Source organism: Salvelinus namaycush, chromosome 14 (assembly GCF_016432855.1).
Source record: "Salvelinus namaycush isolate Seneca chromosome 14, SaNama_1.0, whole genome shotgun sequence".
Lineage (NCBI taxonomy): Eukaryota > Metazoa > Chordata > Actinopteri > Salmoniformes > Salmonidae > Salvelinus > Salvelinus namaycush.
Genome location: NC_052320.1, coordinates 13,635,016 through 13,657,394, shown reverse-complemented (window position 1 = coordinate 13,657,394; position 22,379 = coordinate 13,635,016). Strand labels below are relative to the sequence as shown.

At 42.8% G+C, this 22,379-nt stretch overlaps 1 protein-coding gene across 1 annotated transcript in view; it reads right to left on the bottom strand.

Annotated features, from left to right (window-relative positions):
• vwa5b1 (von Willebrand factor A domain containing 5B1) overlaps nt 1–22,379 on the bottom strand; it is a 59,819-nt gene that overhangs the window by 9,918 nt on the left and 27,522 nt on the right. The window contains 7 exon segments of the mRNA XM_039008747.1: nt 5,633–5,756; nt 11,121–11,184; nt 15,074–15,196; nt 15,440–15,577; nt 15,827–16,135; nt 16,385–16,643; nt 19,400–19,602. Of these exon segments, the coding sequence (XP_038864675.1) occupies nt 5,633–5,756; nt 11,121–11,184; nt 15,074–15,196; nt 15,440–15,577; nt 15,827–16,135; nt 16,385–16,643; nt 19,400–19,602 (1,220 nt within the window).

Here is a 22,379-nt window from a genome sequence, read left to right as displayed (position 1 = left end):
TGAAGCTCTGAAGCAAGCTTCCAGAAAATTGGAATGGAAATGGCGCCACACCAAACTGGAAGTCTTCCGAGTTGCTTGGAAAGACAATACTGTGCAGTATCGAAGAGCCCTCACTGCTGCTCGATCATCCTATTTTTCCAATTTAATTGAGGAAAATAAGAACAATCCTAAAATTATTTTTGATACTGTCGCAAATCCAACTAAAAAGCAGCATTCCCCAAGAGAGGATGGCTTTCACTACAGCAGTAATAAATTCATGAACTTCTTTGCGGAAAAGATCATGATCATTAGAAAGAAAATTACGGACTCCTCTTTAAATCTGCATATTCCTCCAAAGCTCAGTTGTCCTGAGTCTGTACAACTCTGCCAGGACCTAGGATCAAGGGAGACACTCGAGTGTTTTAGTACTATATCTCTTGACACAATGATGAAAATAATCATGGCCTCTAAACCTTCAAGCTACATACTGAACCCTATTCCAACTAAACTACTGAAAGAGCTGCTTCCTGTGCTTGGCCCTCCTATGTTGAACATAATAAACGGCTCTCTATCCACCGGATGTGTACCAAACTCACTAAAAGTGGCAGTAATAAAGCCTCTCTTGAAAAAGCCAAACCTTGACCCAGAAAATATAAAAAACTATCGGCCTATATCGAATCTTCCATTCCTCTCAAAAATGTTAGAAAAAGCTGTTGCGCAGCAACTCACTTCTTTCCTGAAGACAAACAATGTATACGAAATGCTTCAGTCTGGTTTTAGACCCCATCATAGCACTGAGACTGCACTTGTGAAGGTGGTAAATGACCTTTAATTGGCGTCAGACCGAGGCTCTGCATCTGTCCTCGTGCTCCTAGACCTTAGTGCTGCTTTCGATACCATCGATCACCACATTCTTTTGGAGATTAGAAACCCAAATTGGTCTACACGGACAAGTTCTGGCCTGGTTTAGATCTTATCTGTCGGAAAGATATCAGTTTGTCTCTGTGAATTTGTCCTCTGACAAATCAACTGTACATTTCGGTGTTCCTCAAGGTTCCGTTTTAGGACCACTATTGTTTTCACTATATATTTTACCACTTGGGGATGTCATTCGCAAACATAATGTTAACTTTCACTGCTATGCGGATGACACACAGCTGTACATTTCAATGAAACATGGTGAAGCCCCAAAATTGCCCTCGCTAGAAGTCTTCAGACATAAGGAAGTGGATGGCTGCAAACTTTCTACTTTTCAACTCGGACAAAACAGAGATGCTTGTTCTAGGTCCCAAGAAACAAAGAGATCTTCTGTTGAATCTGACAATTAATCTTGATGGTTGTACATTCGTCTCAAATAAAACTGTGAAGGAACTCGGCATTACTCTGGACCCTGATCTCTCTTTTGACGAACATATCAAGACTGTTTCAAGGACAGCTTTTTTCCATCTACGTAACATTGCAAAAATCAGAAACGTTCTGTCCAAAAATGATGCAGAAAAATGAATCCATGCTTTTGTTACTTCTAGGTTAGACTACTGCAACACTCTACTTTCCGGCTACCCGGATAAAGTACAAAATAGACTTCAGTTATTTCTAAATACGGCTGCTAGAATCCTGACTAGAACCAAAAAATGTGGCTTCCTGTTAAGGCAAGGGCTGATCAAGGTTTTACTGCTAACCTACAAAGCATTACATGGGCTTGCTCCTACCTATCTTTCCGATTTGGTTCTGCCGTACATACCTACACGTACGCTATGGTCACAAGACGCAGGCCTCCTAATTGTCCCTAGAATTTCTAACCAAACAGCTGGAGGCAGGGCCTTCTCCTATAGAGCTCCATTTTTATGGAATGGTCTGCCTACCAATGTGAGAGACGCAGACTCGGTCTCAACCTTTAAGTCTTTACTGAAGACTCATCTCTTCAATAGGTCATATGATTGAGGGTAGTCTGGCCCAGGAGTGTGAAGGTGAACGGAAAGCCTCTGGAGCAACGAACCGCCCTTGCTGTCTCTGCCTGGCCGGTTCCCCTCTCTCCACTGGGATTCTCTGCCTCTAACCCTATTACAGGGGCTGAGTCACTGGCTTACTGGTGCTCTTCCATGCCGTCCCTAGGATGGGTGCGTCACTTGAGTGGGTTGAGTCACTGACGTGGCCTTCCTGTCTGGGTTGGGCCCCCCCCCCCCCTTGGGTTGTGCCGTGGCGGAGATCTTTGTGGCTATACTCGGCCTTGTCTCAGGATGGTAAGTTGGTGGTTGAAGATATCCCTCTAGTGGTGTGGGGACTGTGCTTTGGCAAAGTGGGTGGGGTTATATCCTGCCTGTTTGGCCCTGTCTGGGGGTATCATCGGATGGGGCCACAGTGTCTCTTGACCCCTCCTGTCTCAGCCTCCAGTATTTATGCTGCAGTAGTTTATGTGTCGGGGGGCTAGGGTCAGTCTGTTATATCTGGAGTATTTCTCCTGTCTTATCCGGTGTCCTGTGTGAATTTAAGTATGATCTCTCTAATTCTCTCTTTCTTTCTTTCTTTCTTTCTCTCTCTCGGAGGACCTGAGCCCTAGGACCATGCCTCAGGACTACCTGGCATGATGACTCCTTGCTGTCCCCAGTCCACCTGGCCGTGCTGCTGCTTCAGTTTCAACTGTTCTGCCTGCGGCTATGGAACCCTGACCTGTTCACCGGACATGCTACCTGTCCCAGACCTGCTGTTTTCAATTCTCTAGAGACAGCAGGAGCGGTAGAGATACTCTCAATGATCGGCTATGAAAAGCCAACTGACATTTACTCCTGAGGTGCTGACTCTTTGCACCCTCGACAACTACTGTGATTATTATTATTTGACCATGCTGGTCATTTATGAACATTTGAACATCTTGGCCATGTTCTGTTATGATCTCCACTTAGCACAGCCAGAAGAGGACTGGCCACCCCTCATAGCCTGGTTCCTCTCTAGGTTTCTTCCTAGGTTTTGGCCTTTCTAGGGAGTTTTTCCTAGTCACCGTGCTTCTACACCTGCATTGCTTGCTGTTTGGGGTTGTAGGCTGGGTTTCTGTACAGCTGATATATCAGCTGATGTAAGAAGGGCTATATAAAAAAAGGAACGGTATAGTCTATTGTAGTTTATTTCTTTATCAGTTTGTTGTATTTATTGTAAAAAAAAAAAATAATACAATCCCTACCATGGTTAGTATTGGGCGTTCCATTATTTGACTCCGGGAAATATTTAGAATAGCCTAGGAGTAGTCTTGGAACAGTTGGTTATCAATACACAGTTTATCGACTACGAGAGCTACACGTTTCCCTTTTAATCTATTCACCTTGAAGAGTCGGTACAGAACTTTGCACCGTTCTGCAATTTCCTTTGGGAACTGCTCATTCATGCCTATTTTCATACCAAGGGTTATTTTATCTTTAATATTCTATCTTTAAAGAATGCAAATTTGTCAACATTTGGGCGCTCATATCTTTATCCTCTCTGTCCCAAACGGTGTACACGTTTGAGTTTGATTTTTTGATTTTGTTTCTGTGCTTACAGAAATAATTAATTCTCTACACCTTAAGATCTTCGCGCTCATTTTCTTTGATACCAGTAAGTACCAGATTTTCTCTCATTGTTGCAGCTTTTTTGTCTTCAACTCCTTTATATCTTTACTGACTAGTTCAAGTATGCCCAGACGAGACGGCCTACAGGGAGGAGGTGAGGGACCTCGGAATGTGGTGTCAGGAAAATAACCTCACCCTCAATGTCAACAAAACAAAGGAGATGATTGTGGACTTCCGGAAACAGCAGAGGGAGCAGCCCCCTATCCACATCGACGGGACAGTAGTGGAGAGGGTAGACATTTTTAAGTTCTTCGGCGTACAGATCACAGACAAACTGAAATGGTCCACCCACACAGACAGCGTGGTGAAGAAGGCACAGCAGCACCTCTTCAACCTCAGGAGGCTGAAGAAATTCGACTTTACCAAAAACACTCACAAACTTTTCAGATGCACAATCGAGAGCATCCTGTCGGGCTGTATCACTGCCTGGTACGGCAACTGCTCCGCCCATAACCGTAAGGCTCTCCAGAGGGTAGTGAGTTATGTGTTAATGGGCGTAAGGGCAATGAAATGTACCGATATTTACATATAGTTGCATGTTTTTGTAGGCTTGGGTCCCAGGAAAACACAGAATTCCTCATTTGGGTCCCATGCTAAACAAGTTGAAGAACCCCTGCCCTATCCACATCGACGGGACAGTAGTGGAGGTGGAAAGTTTTAAGTTCCTTGGCGTACACATCACGAACAAACTGAAATGGTACACCCACACAGACAGCGTGGTGAAGAAGGCGCAACAGTGCCTCTTCAACCTCAGGAGGCTGAAGAAATTTGACTTGTCACCTAAAACCCTCACAAACTTTTACAGATGCACAATCGAGAGCATCCTGTCTGGCTGTATTACCGCCTGGTACGGCAACTGCACCGCCCTCAACTGCAAGGCTCTCCAGAGGGTAGTGCGGTCTGCACAACACATCACCGGGGGCAAACTACCTGCCCTCCAGGACACCTACACCACCCGATGTCACAGGAAGGCCAAAAAGATCATCAAGGACAACAACCACCCGAGCCACTGCCTGTTTACCCCGCTATCATCCAGAAGGCGAGGTCAGTACAGGTGCATCAAAGCTGGGACCGAGAGACTGAAAAACAGCTTCTATCTCAAGACCATCAGACTGTTAAACAGCCATCACTAACATTGAGTGGCTGCTGCCAGCATACTGACTCAACTCTAACCACTTTAATAATGAAAAAATTGATGTAATAAATGTATCACTAGCCACTTTAAACAATGCCACTTTATATAATGTTTACATACCCTACATTACTCATCTCATATGTATATACTGTACTCTATACCATCTGCATCTTGCCTATGCCGTTCGGCCATCACTCATTCATATATTTTTATGTACATAATCTTATTCATTCATTTACACTTGTGTGTATAAGGTAGTTGTTGTGAAATTGTTAGGTTAGATTACTTGTTAGATATTTGTCACGCCCTGACCTTAGAGAGCCTTTTTATGTCTCTATTTGGTTTGGTCAGGGTGTGATTTGGGGTGGGCATTCTATGTTTTTGTTTTCTATGATTTTGTATTTCTATGTTTTGGCCGGGTATGGTTCTCAATCAGGGACAGCTGTCTATCGTTGTCTCTGATTGGGAACCATACTTAGGTAGCCCTTTTCCCTCCTTTCAGTGTGGGAAGTTGTCTTTGTTTGTGGCACTATAGCCTTAAGCTTCACGGTCGTTTTTGTATGGTTTATTGTTTTTGTCGGCGTCATCCTAAATAAAAGGAATATGTACGCTCACCACGCTGCGCTTTGGTCTACTTCATTCGACGGCCGTGACAATATTACTGCATGGTCGGAACTAGAAGCACAAGCATTTCGCTATACTCACATTAACATCTGCTAACCATGTGTATGTGACAAATAACATTTGATTTGAGTTTATCATTTAACATTTATATTTTCAAAAACATACCCTTTTGTCACTAGTGAATTACAGTAAACATTCTTAAAAACCATGTAGAACATATGGGCAGTTGGTTGTATTTAGATCCAGCGAACAGCCTTTTAACTAAAACTAATGGTGCACCTATGCAGCAACGCACCAGAGGAATGTAGTCTTTGTTCTCGTTCTCACTCTCCCCCACAGAGTCGCTGGTTTTGCTGTGTGAGCGAAACATGAAGCCCCTGGCAGCCCGGGTCAGGAGTCTCGTCCGGTTGAGAGTCAGCCTGTAGAGTAGAGGAGAGGGATACAACACCTCCAGTTCAACTTTACCTTTCATTCATTACCATTTGTGAGTACAAGTACATACATTGGAATTTCTCTGCGATGTAAAGGAGCATACACAGCCCTTATTATGGTCTTACCATAACCCTGCCATTTTCAACACATACATATAGCTCAATAAAATAACAACTGAACTCAATAAACACCAAATGCCTCTTCCGTTTGTTATTTCATGACAAAAAAGGACGCTCCAGGATAAGTGGTCAATGCGAATTTTAAGATCTTTCCATCAATAGAACTCAATAGCATCCTAAAGAATATAATGGACCTCAAGGGCACTGGCACACAGTGAAGTGGTTTTCATTTTGTTTAAGGGTGGCAAAAGGGCAATTTTTCCTCACAGTGAGCAATGCATGAATGGTGTCTAGCGGACAAAAGCACCTGAGTGGTAATGTGTGCCTCAGAGATAAAGGTGATATCGGGGTGAGGTGAAGAAAGGAGATGTATAAAGAATTCTGTTGAGCTGTGTTGTTATTAAAGCTCTACCTCCTCACAGAGTAATTATAGACCTCTCTCTAAATGTATTTTTTTATCCAAGATTTTTGAAAAAGTTGTTATCAAGCAAATGGTGGCTTGTTTGAGTATGAACAACTTATTTGAAAAATGTAAGTTGGGCTTGCACTCACTTCACAGCACAGAAAATGATTTATTGAAAGTCAGTAATGACCTTCTGTTGGCTGCTGATGCCGGTGAAAGCTATATTCTAGTTCTTTTGGATCTCAGTTTGATACTATTGATCATACTGTAACATCCTTGTTGACCAGCTGGAGAGGTGGGTGGGAATCTCCAGCATTGCCCTCGACTGGTTCAGGTCATATCTATGACCTGAACCAGTCGTTTCTCGGTGAGCATGGGTGGTTCAGTATTGTCCCCAGTACCTATTCACTATGATGTCCCTCAGGGGTCAATTCTGGGCCACATCCTTTTTCCCCTGTACATGCAGGGGTGACATCATCCGCAATCATTGTGGCGCAAATCCAATGCAAGTCAATGGCACCTATATTAAACATGTTCGTTCTTTATATAAAAGTATTTAACATTTCTGTGTAGCTCAACAGTCACTTATTGAGATTTAGATGTTTTAATAGCTGTTCTAACATAAGAGACATCATATGGATTACTTTATTCATGCTGTGGAGATTGCATCACAAAACCCTCTGTTATAATAAATAACAATAAACTGTGGTCACTAAACCTATCATGTACCCTCTCCAGAATATACAGTGAGCTCCAAAAGTATTGGTGCTGCGACATATTTTTGGTTGTTTTGGCTCTGTACTCCAGCACCTTGAATTTGAAATGATACAGTGACTATGAGGTTAAAGTGCAGACTGTCAGATTTAATTTGAGGGTATTTTCATTCATAACGGGTGCATAATCCCCCCATTTTAGGGGACCAAAAGTATTGGAACAAATTCACTTATATGTGTATTAAAGAAGTCAAAAGTTTAGTATTTGGTCCCATATTCCTAGCACACAAAAACATCATCAAGCTGTGACTTGTTGGATCTATTTGTTGTTTGTTTTAGTTGTGTTTCAGATTATTTTGTGCCCAGTAGAAATTAATGGTAAATAATGAATTGTGTCATTTTGGAGTCACTTTTATGGTAAATAAGAATAGAATATGTTTCTAAACATTTCTATATTAATGTGGATGCTACCATGATTACAGATAATTCTGAATGAATCGAGTGAGAAAGTTACAGATGCACCAATATCATACCCCTAAAACATGCTTACCTCTCACCACAATAACAGGGCAGGTTAGGGAGGTATTTGTGCATCTGTAACATTCTTCATTATTCATGATTCATTCAGGATTATCTGTAATCATAGTAGCATCCACATTAATGTAGAAGTATTTAGAAACATTATATTGCTATTTACAATGAAAGTGACTCCAAAAAGATACAATACATTTGCTACCATTCATTTCGGGCACAAAATAATCTGAAACACAACCAAAACAAACAGAAAATGCATCCAGCAAGTTTGTAGCGTCACAAGCTTGATGTTACCATTGTGTGCTAGGAATATTGGACCAAATACTAAACTTTTGATTGCTTTAATACACATAAGTGAAATTGTTCCAATACTTTGGAAAAAATGTTTACATACACTTAGGTTGGAGTCATTAAAACTCATTTTTCAAAAACTCCACAAATTTCTTGTTAACAAACTATAGTTTTAGCAAGTCGGTTAGGACATCTACTTTGTGCATGACACAAGTAATTTTTCCAACAATTGTTTATAGAAAGATTATTTCACTTATAATTCACTGTATCACAATTCCAGTGGTTCAGAAGTTACACTAAGTTTTTTTATTTTATTTATTTTATTTTTTTATTCCCTTTTCTCCCCAATTTTCGTGGTATCCAATCGCTAGTAATTACTATCTTGTCTCATCGCTACAACTCCCATACGGGCTCGGGAGAGACGAAGGTCGAAAGTCATGCGTCCTCCGAAGCACAACCCAACCAAGCCGCACTGCTTCTTAAAACAGCGCGCCTCCAACCCGGAAGCCAGCCGCACCAATGTGTTGGAGGAAACACCGTGCACCCGCCCCCCTTGGTTAGCGCGCACTGCGCCCGGCCCGCCACAGGAGTCGCTGGAGCGCGATGAGACAAGGATATCCCTACCGGCCAATACCTCAGAAAAAAAATTGTAGACCTCCAGAAGTCTGCTTCATCCTTGGGAGCAATTTCCAAACGCCTGAAGGTACCACATTCATCTGTACAAACAATAGTACGCAAGTATAAACACCATGGGACCACGCAGCCATCATACCGCTCAGGAAGGAGACGCGTTCTGTCTACTAGAGATGAACGTACTTTGGTGCGGAAAGTGCAAATCCATCCCAGAACAACAGCAAAGGACCTTGTGAAGATGCTGGAGGAAACAGGTACAAAATAATCTATATCCACAGTAAAACGAGTCCTATATCGACATAACCTGAAAGGCCGCTCAGCAAGGAAGAAGCCACTGCTCCAAAACCGCCATAAAAAAGCCAGACTACGGTTTGCAACTGCACATGGGGACAAAGATCATACTTTTTGGAGAAATGTCCTCTGGTCTGATGAAACAAAAATAGAACTGTTTGGCCATAATGACCATCGTTATGTTTGGAGGAAAAAGGGGGATGCTTGCAAGCCGAAGAACACCATCCCAACCATGAAGCACGGGGGTGGCAGCATCATGTTGTGGGGGTGCTTTGCTGCAGGAGGGACTGGTGCACATCACAAAATAGATGGCATCATGAGGAAGCAAACTTATCTGGATTTATTGAAGCAACATCTCAGGACATCACAGTCAGGAAGATAAATCTTGGTTCGCAAATGGGTTTTCCAAATGGATAATGACCCCAAACATACTTCCAAAGTTTTGGCAAAATGGCTTAAGGACAACAAAGTGAAGGTATTGGAGTGGCACTCACAAAGCCTTAACCTCAATCCCATAGAAAATGTGTGGACAGAACTGAAAAGGTGTGTGCGAGCAAGGAGGCCTACAAACCTGACTCAGTTACTCCAGCTCTGTCAGGAGGAATGGGCCAAAATGTACCCAATTTATTGTGGGAAGCTTGTGGAAGGCTACACGAAACGCTTGACCCAAGTTAAACAATTTAAAGGCAATGCTACCAAATACGAATTGAGTGTATGTAAACGTGTGACCCACTGGGAATATGATGAAAGAAATAAAAGCTGAAATAAAACATTCTCTGACCTAGGACAGGGAATTTTTACTGTATGTACAAAAAGTGCTGTAATGTCTAAACGGTTCACCCGATATGGATGAAAATACCTTCAAATTAAAACTGACAGTCTGCACTTTAACCTCATAGTCATTGTATCATTTCAAATCCAAAGTGCTGGAGTACAGAGCCAAAACAACCAAAGATGTGTCACTGTCCCAATAATTTTGGAGCTCACTATATAGTAACAGGAAGTGAAAATAAGATCTAGTAGGTCCCTAAGTAGCAGAGGTGTGGACTCGAGTCACAAATATGATGACTTGCAACTCGACTTTGACACTAATGACTCGTGACTTGACTTGGACTTGAGCCTTTTGACTCGACCTGACTTGATACCCTCCCCAAGCTCAAATACTAAAAATTATGCTATTAAAAAAAGCGTGCAGCTCTTCATTTAACGGATTACAGATTGAATCGGACAGCAGCCAATCAAATTGTGTACCAGCTGAGAAACAGTTGTGCGTGGCAGTGCAGAGGAACGTCGGTGGGTGAATTCAGATGGAGCCCTTGGAAAGATGATACCGCAAATTATTATTTTCGGATATAAAGACTACTCTGTATCAACAAAAAACGGATTGCAACTTGCAAAACATGCGGGAAGAAAATTACAGACGGAGGCGCAACAATTTCCAACTTTGTTCGTCATTTGAAGCTGCACAGAGAATGGTAAGTCGTGGCTAATATAGACGACAGCTATATAATTTATAACTTTACTAGTGTAGCATATAGGCAACTTAACGTTACATCAATGAGCCTCCACACAGTCAGTCAGTGCGGGAACGTGATCATTGCACTCAAGATTGAGCTACAACTGGCTAGGCAGTTGGTAGCCGAAATTCTGCCTGATGTTACTGCTGTTCCTAAAGCCATTGACATATGTTAGCCTACTGTAACCTGTGTGTGTTAAGGTTGGGCGATTGTGTACAAGCCTACATCGCCCCATAGCGATCTTCGATAGTCGATCACTATTGGGGGGGGGGGACTTTCTCATGGCTACCCATGTATTTACATGGAAATATAACGTCTATTTGGAAAGTAATAAATATATAGATATCTTTAAAAGCATTCATGATTTGCGTAAATGTAATATACTATTAGTCTTGTTAAAAATATGAAATGGTATTACATTTGGTGAAGAGCACATTATGACTTGTTTAGGACTCAAAACTCAATGTTTAGGACTTGAGACTTGACTTGATACTTGACGGTCTTGACTTGATACTTGACGGTCTTGACTTGATACTTGACTCGGACTTGCCTGTCTTGACTTGGGACTTGACTTGGGACTTGAGTGCTAAGACTTGAGACTTACTTGTGACTTGTAAAACAATGACTTGGTCCCGCCTCTGCTAAGTAGCATCACATCATACAAACAATCATTATAACTGCAAAAGTGTATTATGCATGCCGATTACACAAAACAATGTAACTCAGTGAATTGAAAACCTCTCCGCTGTCCCCATTTTCTATTATCAGTTGGCCATGAAACAGCACTAGCGGTACAGTTAGTATGTTATTGTCCCTGACAGTCTCCAGCCTGGCCCTCTCCATCACCCACTTGGCTGAGAAGAGGCTCTCCACCGACTTCTGGTCTGAGGTCACCGACGGGCTCCTCTGAGAGGCTGAGAGAGAGAGAGAGAGAAAGAGAGACGGGGCACGCTAGTTTTCCATTTAGCTATTTTCTCTCTCCCCTGAGCTCAAGACTCCACTCCACACAACACTGCCACAGAGATCACAGATAAAATACACCTATAGAGGCCTGGCAGCCACAGCAGAGGACACACAATCTAGCAGCTGTGTATGTGTGTATGTGTGTGTGTTGATTACATCTTATCAATGTAGACCATAAGAAAACAAAAGCACTTTTCTCAGTTGCTCGATTTGGAAGCCAGTCATTTTCCTTGAAAGCAAAACAGGACAGATAAAAACTCACCATCTGTAAAGCTGCATCTTTCCCAGGCAGATGATGAGGGGGTGCTACATGGAGAGGCCCCATCTTCCAAACCTAAAACCCACCAAAAAGATAGGTCAATGCCATTTGAAAAGTATCACTGTGGACAACATGAACAGTATACTATATGTGTAAAACATTCAACGCATATGGATATTAAAACCTGTCAGATATGTCTGTTTGGCAGGCGGATGACCTCTTCAAACTATCACTTGTTAAAATGGCGACGGAGAAGAAGGCAGAGGTTTTACCCGTCCCCAACCGATTGTGTGTTTTTTTGTTGGTTTATTTGCAACTTATTTTTTTACTTATTTTGTACATAACCGTCTCTTATGACCGAAAATAACTTCTGGACATCAGGACTGCGATTACTCACCAGGGACTGGCAGAATCCTTTTTTTCTTTAAAGAGTCTGACAAGCCCGACGTAAACGATACACGGCTTTCTCGGGAACAGGCCCAGATCCCTGTGATTTGCGTGAAGAGGAGGCGGAGAAAAAGGGGCCAGAGGGCGGGCTGCCTTTTGAGAATTCGTAGGCGATCGAATAAACCCTCACTTCCTTCCATTCTGCTAGCAAACGTGCAATCTTTGGGTAATAAAATCGATGACCTACGCGTAAAATTAAACTACCAACGGGACATTCAAAACTGTAATATCTTATGCTCACGGAGTCGTGGCTGAACAAAGACAATATCAACATACAGCTGGCTGGTTATACGCTGTACCAGCAGGATAGAACAGCGGCGTCTGGTAAGACAAGGGCGGACTATGTATTTTTGTAAATAACAGCTAGTGCACGATATCTAAGGAAGTCTCGAGCTATTGCTCGCCTGAGGTAGAGTATCTCATGATAAACTGTAGACCACACTATCTACCTAGAGAGTTTTAATCTGTATTTTTCGTAGCTGTTTACATACCACCACAGTCAGAGGTTGGCACTAAGACAGCATTGAATGAGCTGCATTCCACCATAAGCAAACAAGAAAACGCTCACACAGAGGCAGCACTCCTAGTAGCCGGGGACTTTAATGCAGGGAAACTTAAATCCGTTTTACCAAATTACCAAATTTCTATCAGCATGTCAAATGTGCAACCAGAGGAAAAAAACTCTGGACAACCTTTACTCTACACACAGAGACACATACAAAGCTCTCCCTCGTCCTTCATTTGGCAAATCTGACCATAATTTTATCCTCCTGATTCCTGCTCACAAGCAAAAAAAAAGCAGGAAGCACCAGTGACTAGATCAATAAAAAAGTGGTCAGATGAAGCAGATGCTAAGCTACAGGACTGTTTTGCTAGCACAGACTGGAATATGTTCCGGGATTCCTCCAATGGCATTGAGCAGTACACCACATCAGTCATTGACTTCATCAAAAACTGCATTGATGACGTCGTCCCAACAGTGACCGTATGTACATACCCCAACCAGAAGCCATGGATAACAGGCAACATCCGCACTGAGCTAAAGGCTAGAGCTGCCTCTTTCAAGGAGCGGGACTCTAACCCGGAAGCTTATAAGAAATCCCGCTATGCCCTCCAACGAACCGTCATACAGGCAAAGCGTCAATACAGGACTAAGATTGAATCGTACTACTCCGGCTCTGACACTTGTCGGATGTGGCAGGGCTTGCAAACCCTTACAGACTACAAAGGGAAGCACAACCGAGAGCTGCCCAGTGACATGAATCTACCAGACGAGCTAAACTACTTCTATGCTCGCTTCGAGGCAAATAACACTGAAACATGCATGGGAGCACCAGCTGTTCCGGGAAGACTGCGATCACGCTCTCCGGAGCCGATGTAAGTAAGACCTTTAAACACAAGGCCACAGGGCCAGATGGATTACCAGGACGTGTACTGCGAGCATGTGCTGACAAACTGGCAAGTGTCTTCACTGACATTTTCAACATGTCCCTGTCCAAGTCTGTAATACCAACATGTTTTAAGCAGACCACCATAGTGCCTGTGCCCAAGAACACTAAGGTAACCTGCCTAAAATACTACCGACCCGTAGCACTCACGTCTGTAGCCATGAAGTGCTTTGAAAGGCTGATCATGGCTCACATCAACACCATTATCCCAGAAACCCGAGACCCACTCAAATTTGCATAACGCCCCAACAGATCCACAGATGATGCAATCTCTATTGCACTCCACACTGCCCTTTCCCACCTGGACAAAAGGAGCACCTATGTGAGAACGCTATTCATTGACTACAGCTCAGTGTTCAACACCATAGTGCCCTCAAAGCTCATCAATAAGCTAAGGACCCTGGGACTAAACACCTCCCTCTGCAATTGGATCCTGGACCTCCTGACGGGCCTCCCCCAGGTGGTAAGGGTAGGCAACAACACATCCGCAAAGCTGATCCTCAACTCAGGGGTGTGTGCTCAGTCCCCTCCTGTACTCACTGTTCCCTCATGACTGCATGGCCAGGCACAACTTCAACACCATCATTAAGTTTGCCGATGACACAACAGTGGTAGGCCTGATCACCGACAACGACGAGACAGCCTATAGGGAGGAGGTCAGAGACCTGGCAGTGTGGTGCCAGGACAACAACCTCCCCCTCAACGTGTTCAAGACAAAGGAGATGATTGTGGACTACAGGAAAAAGAGGACTGAGCAAGTCCCCATTCTCATCGACGGGGCAGAAAGTGGAGCAGGTTGAGAGCTTTAAGTTCGTTGGTGTCCACATCACCAACAAACTAACATGGTCCAAGCACACCAAGACAGTGGTGTAGAGGGCACGACAAAACCTATTCCCCCTCAGGAGACTGAAAAGATTTGGCATGGGTCCTCAGATCCTCAAAAGTTTCTACACCTGCACCATCGAGAGCATCCTGACTGGTTGCATCACTGTCTGGAATGGCAACTGCTCGGCCTCTGACCGCAAGGCACTACAGAGGGTAGTGCGTAAGGCCCAGTACATCACTGGGGCCAAGCTTCCTGCCATCCAGGACCTCTATACCAGGCGGTGTCAGAGGAAGGCCCTAAAAATTGTCAAAGACTCCAGCCACCCTAGTCATAGACTGTTCTCTCTGCTACCGCACGGCAAGCGGTACCGGAGTGCCAAGTTTAGGTCCAAGAGGCTTCTAAACAGCTTCTACCCCAAGCCATAAGACTCCTGAACACCTAAATCAAATGGCTACCCAGACTATTTGCATTGCCCCCCCCTTTACACCGCTGCTAATCTCTGTTGTTATCATCTATGCATAGTCACTTAAATAACTCTACCTACATGTGTAATATTACCTCAACTAACCGGTGTCCTGCACATTGACTCTGTACCGGTAGCCCCCTGTGTATAGTCTCGCTATTGTTATTTTACTGCTGCTCTTTAATTACTTGTTACTTTTATTTCTTATTCTTATCCCTATTTTTTTAACTGCATTGTTGGTTAGGGGCTCGTAAGTAAGCATTTCACTGTAAGGTCTACACCTGTTGTATTTGGCCCATGTGACTAATAAAATTTGATTTGAGTTGTCACACATTTTCAAACATTCTTCCTCTCACATACAAATGTTGATTAGTATGTAGTATGGTGAAGATCTTACTGGTGGGCAGGTGTCCGTCCTCAGCCTCCTCTGACATGCAGCCAGACTGGGAGCGTCCCAGTCCGATGGAGTAACCCCGGTTCTTCCTGTTCCCAGAGCGAGAGCCCTTTTTAAGACCTTTACCTGAAACACCCAACAGCAGGTTTCAACACAGACATCATTTATTTCCTAACCAACAGTCCTATTATGGTCTTAGAACTCTACCCTTTTGTAGGGTTAGGGTTAGGGTTATTAAAGGACAAAGTTCTGTTATCTTTAATAAAGGTCAGAAGAAGTGTCATGACAATGGATCAAAAAATATATAAAAACTCCCTGCCATACATACATACAAGGCATGTATGCATACCATGAACAGGAGTGTCTCACCTGGGTTGATGTAGTCGATATAGGTCTGTAGATATTCATTAGTGTCCAGATCAACAGGCACAAAGGCAGTGTATTTACTGAGAATGTTACAGGCCTTGCTGGTGTGAATGGCATATAACTGGTATCTTCTACCAGAACCTGAGAAATCACATGTTGTTGTCACTTCATCATCTCATGATTTACATAAATTCCATTAAAAAAATATTTGGAGAAATCCGCAATCTGATTTCTCACCTGAAATCCTCATCATTAGCACAAGGTTGTCACTATTTGATACAGCAAACTATTACCAAAACAAGACGATAAAGACACCAATCACTCCTAAAGACACCAATCACTCCAAAAGACACCATCTGAGCATTGAGATATTACGCATGTCTTACATACCATGCTCAATCTCACACTCCTGATCTACCATGTGCTCAAAGTCCTGAATGATGGAACGTCCAGCCAGGTGATGGAACGTTTCATTCCAGAGTTCCTCGTGAACCTTCTCTTCCCGCTCTCTGCCCTTCAGGTAGGGCTCTATGTCAAAGGTCACCTCCCACTTGACTGGCTTCCCACAGAGCAGGCCAGACACCACAGCCTTACAGAACCCCTTCCCCACGTCCCTGTCCTGAGGGGCTAAGATCAGGTCTGGGGTTGCTGGAGGCTCCTGGGGGGTTTCGATCTCACACAGCTGATTAGGGTAACAGTCTGGTAACACAACAATAAGGAGTAGTTAGGCTGTTTGTCTGGATATCAGTTGTTGAATATATTAGGTCACTACTAGTCATAAATGCAGTGATGGGCTGAATTTAATTTACTGTGCTTATCAGATAATTACCCATCACTAATACCCATCATTAAAACTACTTTACTTGAAGAGAATATTAAGGTTTGAGGGACTGTATGTGTCTACCACGATCTTTAGCGTGAGTGGGAGGGCTGTGGTTGTGGACCTACCCGCGTCTCCGAAGCTGCTGACAGAGGGGTCAGTGGAGGACGAGCCGTCCTCCCCAACGGTGCTCCTGGCTCCTCCTAAGGCGTGCTCTGTATAAGCCCAGCTCCTGGTGGCTCTGGCCTGCAGCTTGGAGTGGGCCTGCTCTGGCTCCGCCTCCTGGGGAGCCCCCTCCTGCTGGGGGGAGGGCCTATGAGAAGCCCCATTGGTAGGGCACCCCCTGAAGGCCGTGGCAGATGTCGCACACAGGCTCACCAGCTGTGGCTGTCAGGGGTTAGACATAAAACGCCAGATACATTCTGATTATCTGTTATGATATTGCTTGCACCACAATTTAAATGAGTCGATGTCAATTTGTATCAAATGTTTTGTCATAGAGTACCAGTCAAAAGTTTGGACACACCTACTCATTCAAGGGGTTTTCTTTATTTTTACTATTTTCTTCATTGTAGAATAATAGTGAAGACATCTAAACTATAAAATAACACATATGGAATCATGTAGTAACCAAAAAAGTGTTAAACAATTCAAAATATATTTTATATTTGAGATTATTCAAAGTAGCCACCCTTTGCCTTGACAGCATTGCACACTCTTGGTAAGTCTCTCAACCAGCTTCATGAGGTAGTCACCTGGAATGCATTTCAATTGTGCCTTGTTAAAAGTTAATTTGTGGAAGTTCTTTACTTCTTAATGTGTTTGAGCCAATCAGTTGAGTTGTGACAAGGTAGGGGTGGTATACAGAAGATAGCCCTATTTGGTAAATGACCAAGTCCATATTATGGCAAGAAAAGCTCAAATAAGCAAAGAGAAATTACAGTCCATCACATCATTACTTTAAGACATGAAGATCAGTCAATCAGGAAAATGTCAAGAACTTTGAGAGTTTCTTCAAGTGCAGTCGCAAAAACCATCAAGCGCTATGATGAAACCAGCTCTCATGAGAACCGGCACAGGAAAGGAAGACCCATAGTTACCTCTGCTGCAGAGGATAAGTTCATTAGAGTTACCAGACTCAGAAATTGCAGCCCAAATAAATGCTTCACAGAGTTCAAGTAAGACACATCTCAACATCAGCTGTTCAGAGGAGACTGCGTGAATCAGGCCTTTATGGTCAAATTGCTGCAAAGAATCCACTACGTATGGACACCAATAAAAAGAAGAGACTTGCTTGGGCCAAGAAACATGAGCAATGGACATTAGACCAGTGGAAATCTGTCCTTTGGTCTGATGAGTCCAAATTTTCGATTTCGATGGGATGGTGTAGGGGTGCTTTGCTGGTGACATAGTCAGTGATTTATTTAGAATTCAAGGCACACTTAACCAGGATGGCTACCACAGCATTCTACAGCGATGCGCCATCACCATCTGGTTTGCGCTTAGTGGGACTATAATTTGTTTTTCAACAGGACAATGACCCAAAACACACCTCCAGGATGGAGAGTGATGGAGCGTTGCATCAGATGACCTGGCCTCCACAATCACCCAACCTCAACCCAATTTAGATAGTTTGGGATGAGTTGGCCCGCAAAGTGAAGGAAAAGCAGCCAACAAGTGTTCAGCGTATGTGGGAACTCCTTCAAGACTGTTGGAAAAGCATTCCTCATGAAGCTGGTTGAGAGAATGCCAAGAGTGTGCAAAGCTGTCATCAAGACAAAGGGTGGCTACTTTGAAGAATCTCAAATATATTTGATTTGTTTAACACTTTTTGGGTTACTACTGTACATGATTCCATGTGTTATTTCATGGTTTTAATGTCTTCACTATTATTCTACAATTTAGAAAATAGTAAAAATAAAGAAAATCCCTTGAATGAGTAGGTGTGTCCAAACTTTTAACTGGTACCATAAAACCGGTTTGTTTAAATAAGCAGATCAATAATCTCAGCACCCAGTACCAAATCACTGGTAAATATCACAGTTTGCAGATCAATGTCAATTCCCAAGTAATGTCAGATGTGTGCGTACTGGTAGCGAAGTCAGGTGCAGGAGAGCAGAGATTTGTGAACAGGCGCACACTTTATTTAGGCAAAAGTGCAAAACGCGCAAAACAGTCACAAGAATTATGTTTAACAATAAACATCTTCGTGAAAAATAACACGGAAAAACAAGCCAGTCTGGCGCGTCAACAATACACACGTAACACAAACAATCTTACACAAAGACATGATGGGGACCAGAGGAATAAATACATGTAGATTGATTGGGGAATGAAAACCAGTTGTGCAGGGAACAAGACAAAACAAATGGATACATGAAAAATGCCCGGACAAAACCGCCCGAACAAGGAGAGGAGCCGACTTCAGTGGAAGTCGTGACAAGTAAATCATTTGTACAAGGACAGGTACCATTGAGAGACAGGTGAGCCTTGTCTTGATTATGCCAATATTCTTCGGGCAACTTTCAGACCCTATATTGTCAATCGTGAAATGATTGTGGCCCTCATTAGTGATGAGAGCACCTTCTTCTTTTGTATTCTTGATTACACTCCAACTCATCCCAAGGTCAGATAGCTTTCTCCCAGCCCTTTTGTACTTCTCCAATGCCACTGTAATATCAACATTGACTGCCTGGGTTGTATTGCTGCCAGGCATAGCGAAAGAGAGTTGAGATTTTAATATCCGTGTACATGCGCACCCAAAACACCTGATGCAGAAATATCAACCTGTAAAAACCAACCTGGTTCTTACTTTCCCTATGAAAGCATATTATTTTTGCTCCAATGTCTTACATATTCTGTGGTGTTCTCAAATGGCTTTTTGTGGTTTAGAATGAACAATAAATTGAAGATTGAACCGTGGATCTTATTAAGACATGTTTCTAACGTATTCTATACATGTTTTTATTTTCTAGAAAAATTCCCCTCATAGTCATTGTTCTTCAAATTAAAAGTAGAGTGGGAGATAGATGAAGAAGAGAGAGACACAGTAGGAACAGTGGACACAGGGATCAAACCCCAGTCTCCAGAGTCGAGAGCCAGATCTGTTGCCAGTGCAACAAGATTACAGACTCTGCACTCACCTGGCATTCAGTCTTCCACTGTGCTCCATAGTCAGGGCTGGTCTGTCCAATCAGCTCCTGGACCTTAGCTCTCCTCAGCGGGTTCTTCCCCTCTACAGAGCTGGGGTCACTGGGAGTGTAGGTCTTCTTCATATTGGGGTTGTAGTCCACTATCTGGTTGGTGCTATACCCATGTCTTCTAGGTGACGTTTTACTGTCCATACCTATGGGTTTGTGAAAAGATTACAATCAGTTTTGTGCACAAATAAACATGGCTGAGTGATCATGTCTGACTGAGTTATCATGTCTCTCAGGTAAGAAGAAGGGCGGGGGTGTATGCCTTGTGATTAACGACTCATGGTGTGATCATAACAACATACAGGAACTTAAGTCCTTTTGTTCACCTGACCTAGAATTCCTTACAATCAAATGCCGACCACATTATCTTCCAAGAGAATTCTCTTCGATTATAGTCACAGCTGTGTATAGCAGATACATCAACGGCCCTGAAAGAACTTCACTGGACTCTATGTAAACTGTAAACCATACATCCTGAGGTTGCGTTTATTGTAGCTGGGGATTTTAACAAAGCTAATCTGAGAACAAGGCTTCCTAAATTCTATCAGCATATCGAATGCGCGACACGGGCTGGTAGCATTCTCGACCATTGCTACTCTAACTTCCGCGACGCATACAAAGCCCTCCCCCGCCCTCCCTTCGGCAAATCTGACCATGACTCCATTTTGTTGCTCCCAGCCTATAGACAGAAACTAAAACAGGAAACGCCCGTGCTCAGGTCTATCCAACGCTGGTCTGACCAATCGGATTCCACGCTTAAAGATTGCTTCGATCACGTGTGGACTGGGATATGTTCCGGGTAGCCTCAGACAACAACATTGATGTATACGCTGACTCGGTGAGCGAGTTAATTAACAAGTGCATTGGTGATGTTTTACCCACTGTGACTATTAAAACCTTTCCTAACCAGAAACCGTGGATTGATGGCAGCATTTGCGCAAAACTGAAAGCGCAAACCACCGCTTTTAATCATGGCAAGACGACTGGAAACATGACCAAATACAAACAGTGTAGCTATTCCCTCCGCAAGGCAATCAAACAAGCAAAGCGTCAGTATAGAGACAAAGTAGAGTCGCAATTCAATGGCTAAAACACGAGACATTGGTGAAGGTATACATTTTGAAACAAATAACTATATACAAAATACCAAAATGGTATTCTAACACACCCCCCCAAAAAATTGAGAAAAAAAATTGGGGAAAAAGGGAAAAAAATTGAAAAAAATTGAAAAACAAATATGAGGGAAAAAAATATATACATTTACAAAATAACATGGGTAACTATATACACACTTTCAATATTTGGAAGACCCTCAGTCCTCTATCAAATCAAATCTATTTATATAGCCCTTCGTACATCAGCTAATATCTCAAAGTGCTGTACAGAAACCCAGCCAAAAACCCCAAACAGCAAGCAATGCATGTGTAGAAGCATGGTGGCTAAAAACTCCCTAGAAAGGCCAAAACCTAGGAAGAAACCTATATATATATATACACACACACAAACATAGGCTATGGGTCGTTCACATACATACAAACATACCCTCACTCACAATGAATAGCCAACGTGTACTTTACACATTTCATTACATTTTTATATATTGCAAATAAAATGTAAAAACAATCACAAATAATATTTTATATTATTAATTTCAAACAACGGCATTAGCATGAGAAGAACTTACCAGTCCAAAACAATGTCCTCTCCGTTCAAAAAATATGCCTCCGTTTCAGAATCATAGCTATGGCTATGGTCGCTAATGGAGTCCTCTTATAAAAAGCAGATCTGTCTCACTTTCACGATCAATTTCCTCTATAATTTTGTCTACATTCGTATATCTAGTCTTAGATTTAGCTTTCCCTGACTTATTCGCCATGATGTTGGATAAATAAACAGCTGAAGATGCAAGTTACCGAAATACTGCTGTGCGTAATAAGCTTGGCTCCTTCCAGTACTAAAATGCAATGGCGAAAGACCTTCGTTACTCCGGAGTTCACTATATGGGTTGGTCTTCCAACAAGAACCATTAGATATTGCCGTTTACCTCTGCTCGTTGGCTATCTACCCAGCTAGATTTCAAGACGATTAGTGGTCATTGGGTTAAAATACAGTCAATCAACGAAACAGCGGTCATATAATTGGTGCACAATGAGCTCGTTACTTCTTGTCTTCCAATCGTTTTTTTCGGGTCAATACGTCCCGCGAAATGACCCATCAAGTTTGGTTGTGTTACAAACAAACAGTTGATTGCTAGGAAACTAAACATGACTGGATAAAGTCAGGTTTAGTCTGTGTATTTACTTTGGATGTTTCGTCGAAAATTGAATGACACGAAATTCAACGAGATAAGCGTTCACAAAATGTTTCGTGTTAGGCTATAAAATGGATTTAACCGAACAAAAGACCATTCATTGTGTAACAATGAGCCTTGGGATTGCAAACAGAGCAAGATCTTCAAAGGTAGTTTGGTATGGGGCTCTGTGCTCAGATAATCGCATCGTATTCTTTCGCAGTAAATCCTTTTTTAAATCTGACAACACAGTTGGATTAGCAAGATTCTAGGCTTTTGAAGCATGTGAGACACATGTATTTTCAGGAATGTTTAATATGACTATTTGTGGCGATCACCGTATGTTGTCGAATTCAAACCCGTATCCGGGATCCGTAGATCAGAGAAGTTAACCCTCGCAAGGCTGCCGGCCCAGACGGCATCCCTAGCCATGTCCTCAGAGCATGCGCAGACCAGCTGGCTGGTGTGTTTACGAACATATTCAATCAATCCCTATCCCAGTCTGCTGTGCCCACATGATTCAAGATGGCCGCTATTGTTCCTGTTCCCAAGAAAGCTAAGGTAACTGAACTAAATGACTATCGACACCGTAGCACTCACTTCTGTCATCATGAAGTGCTTTGAGAGACTAGT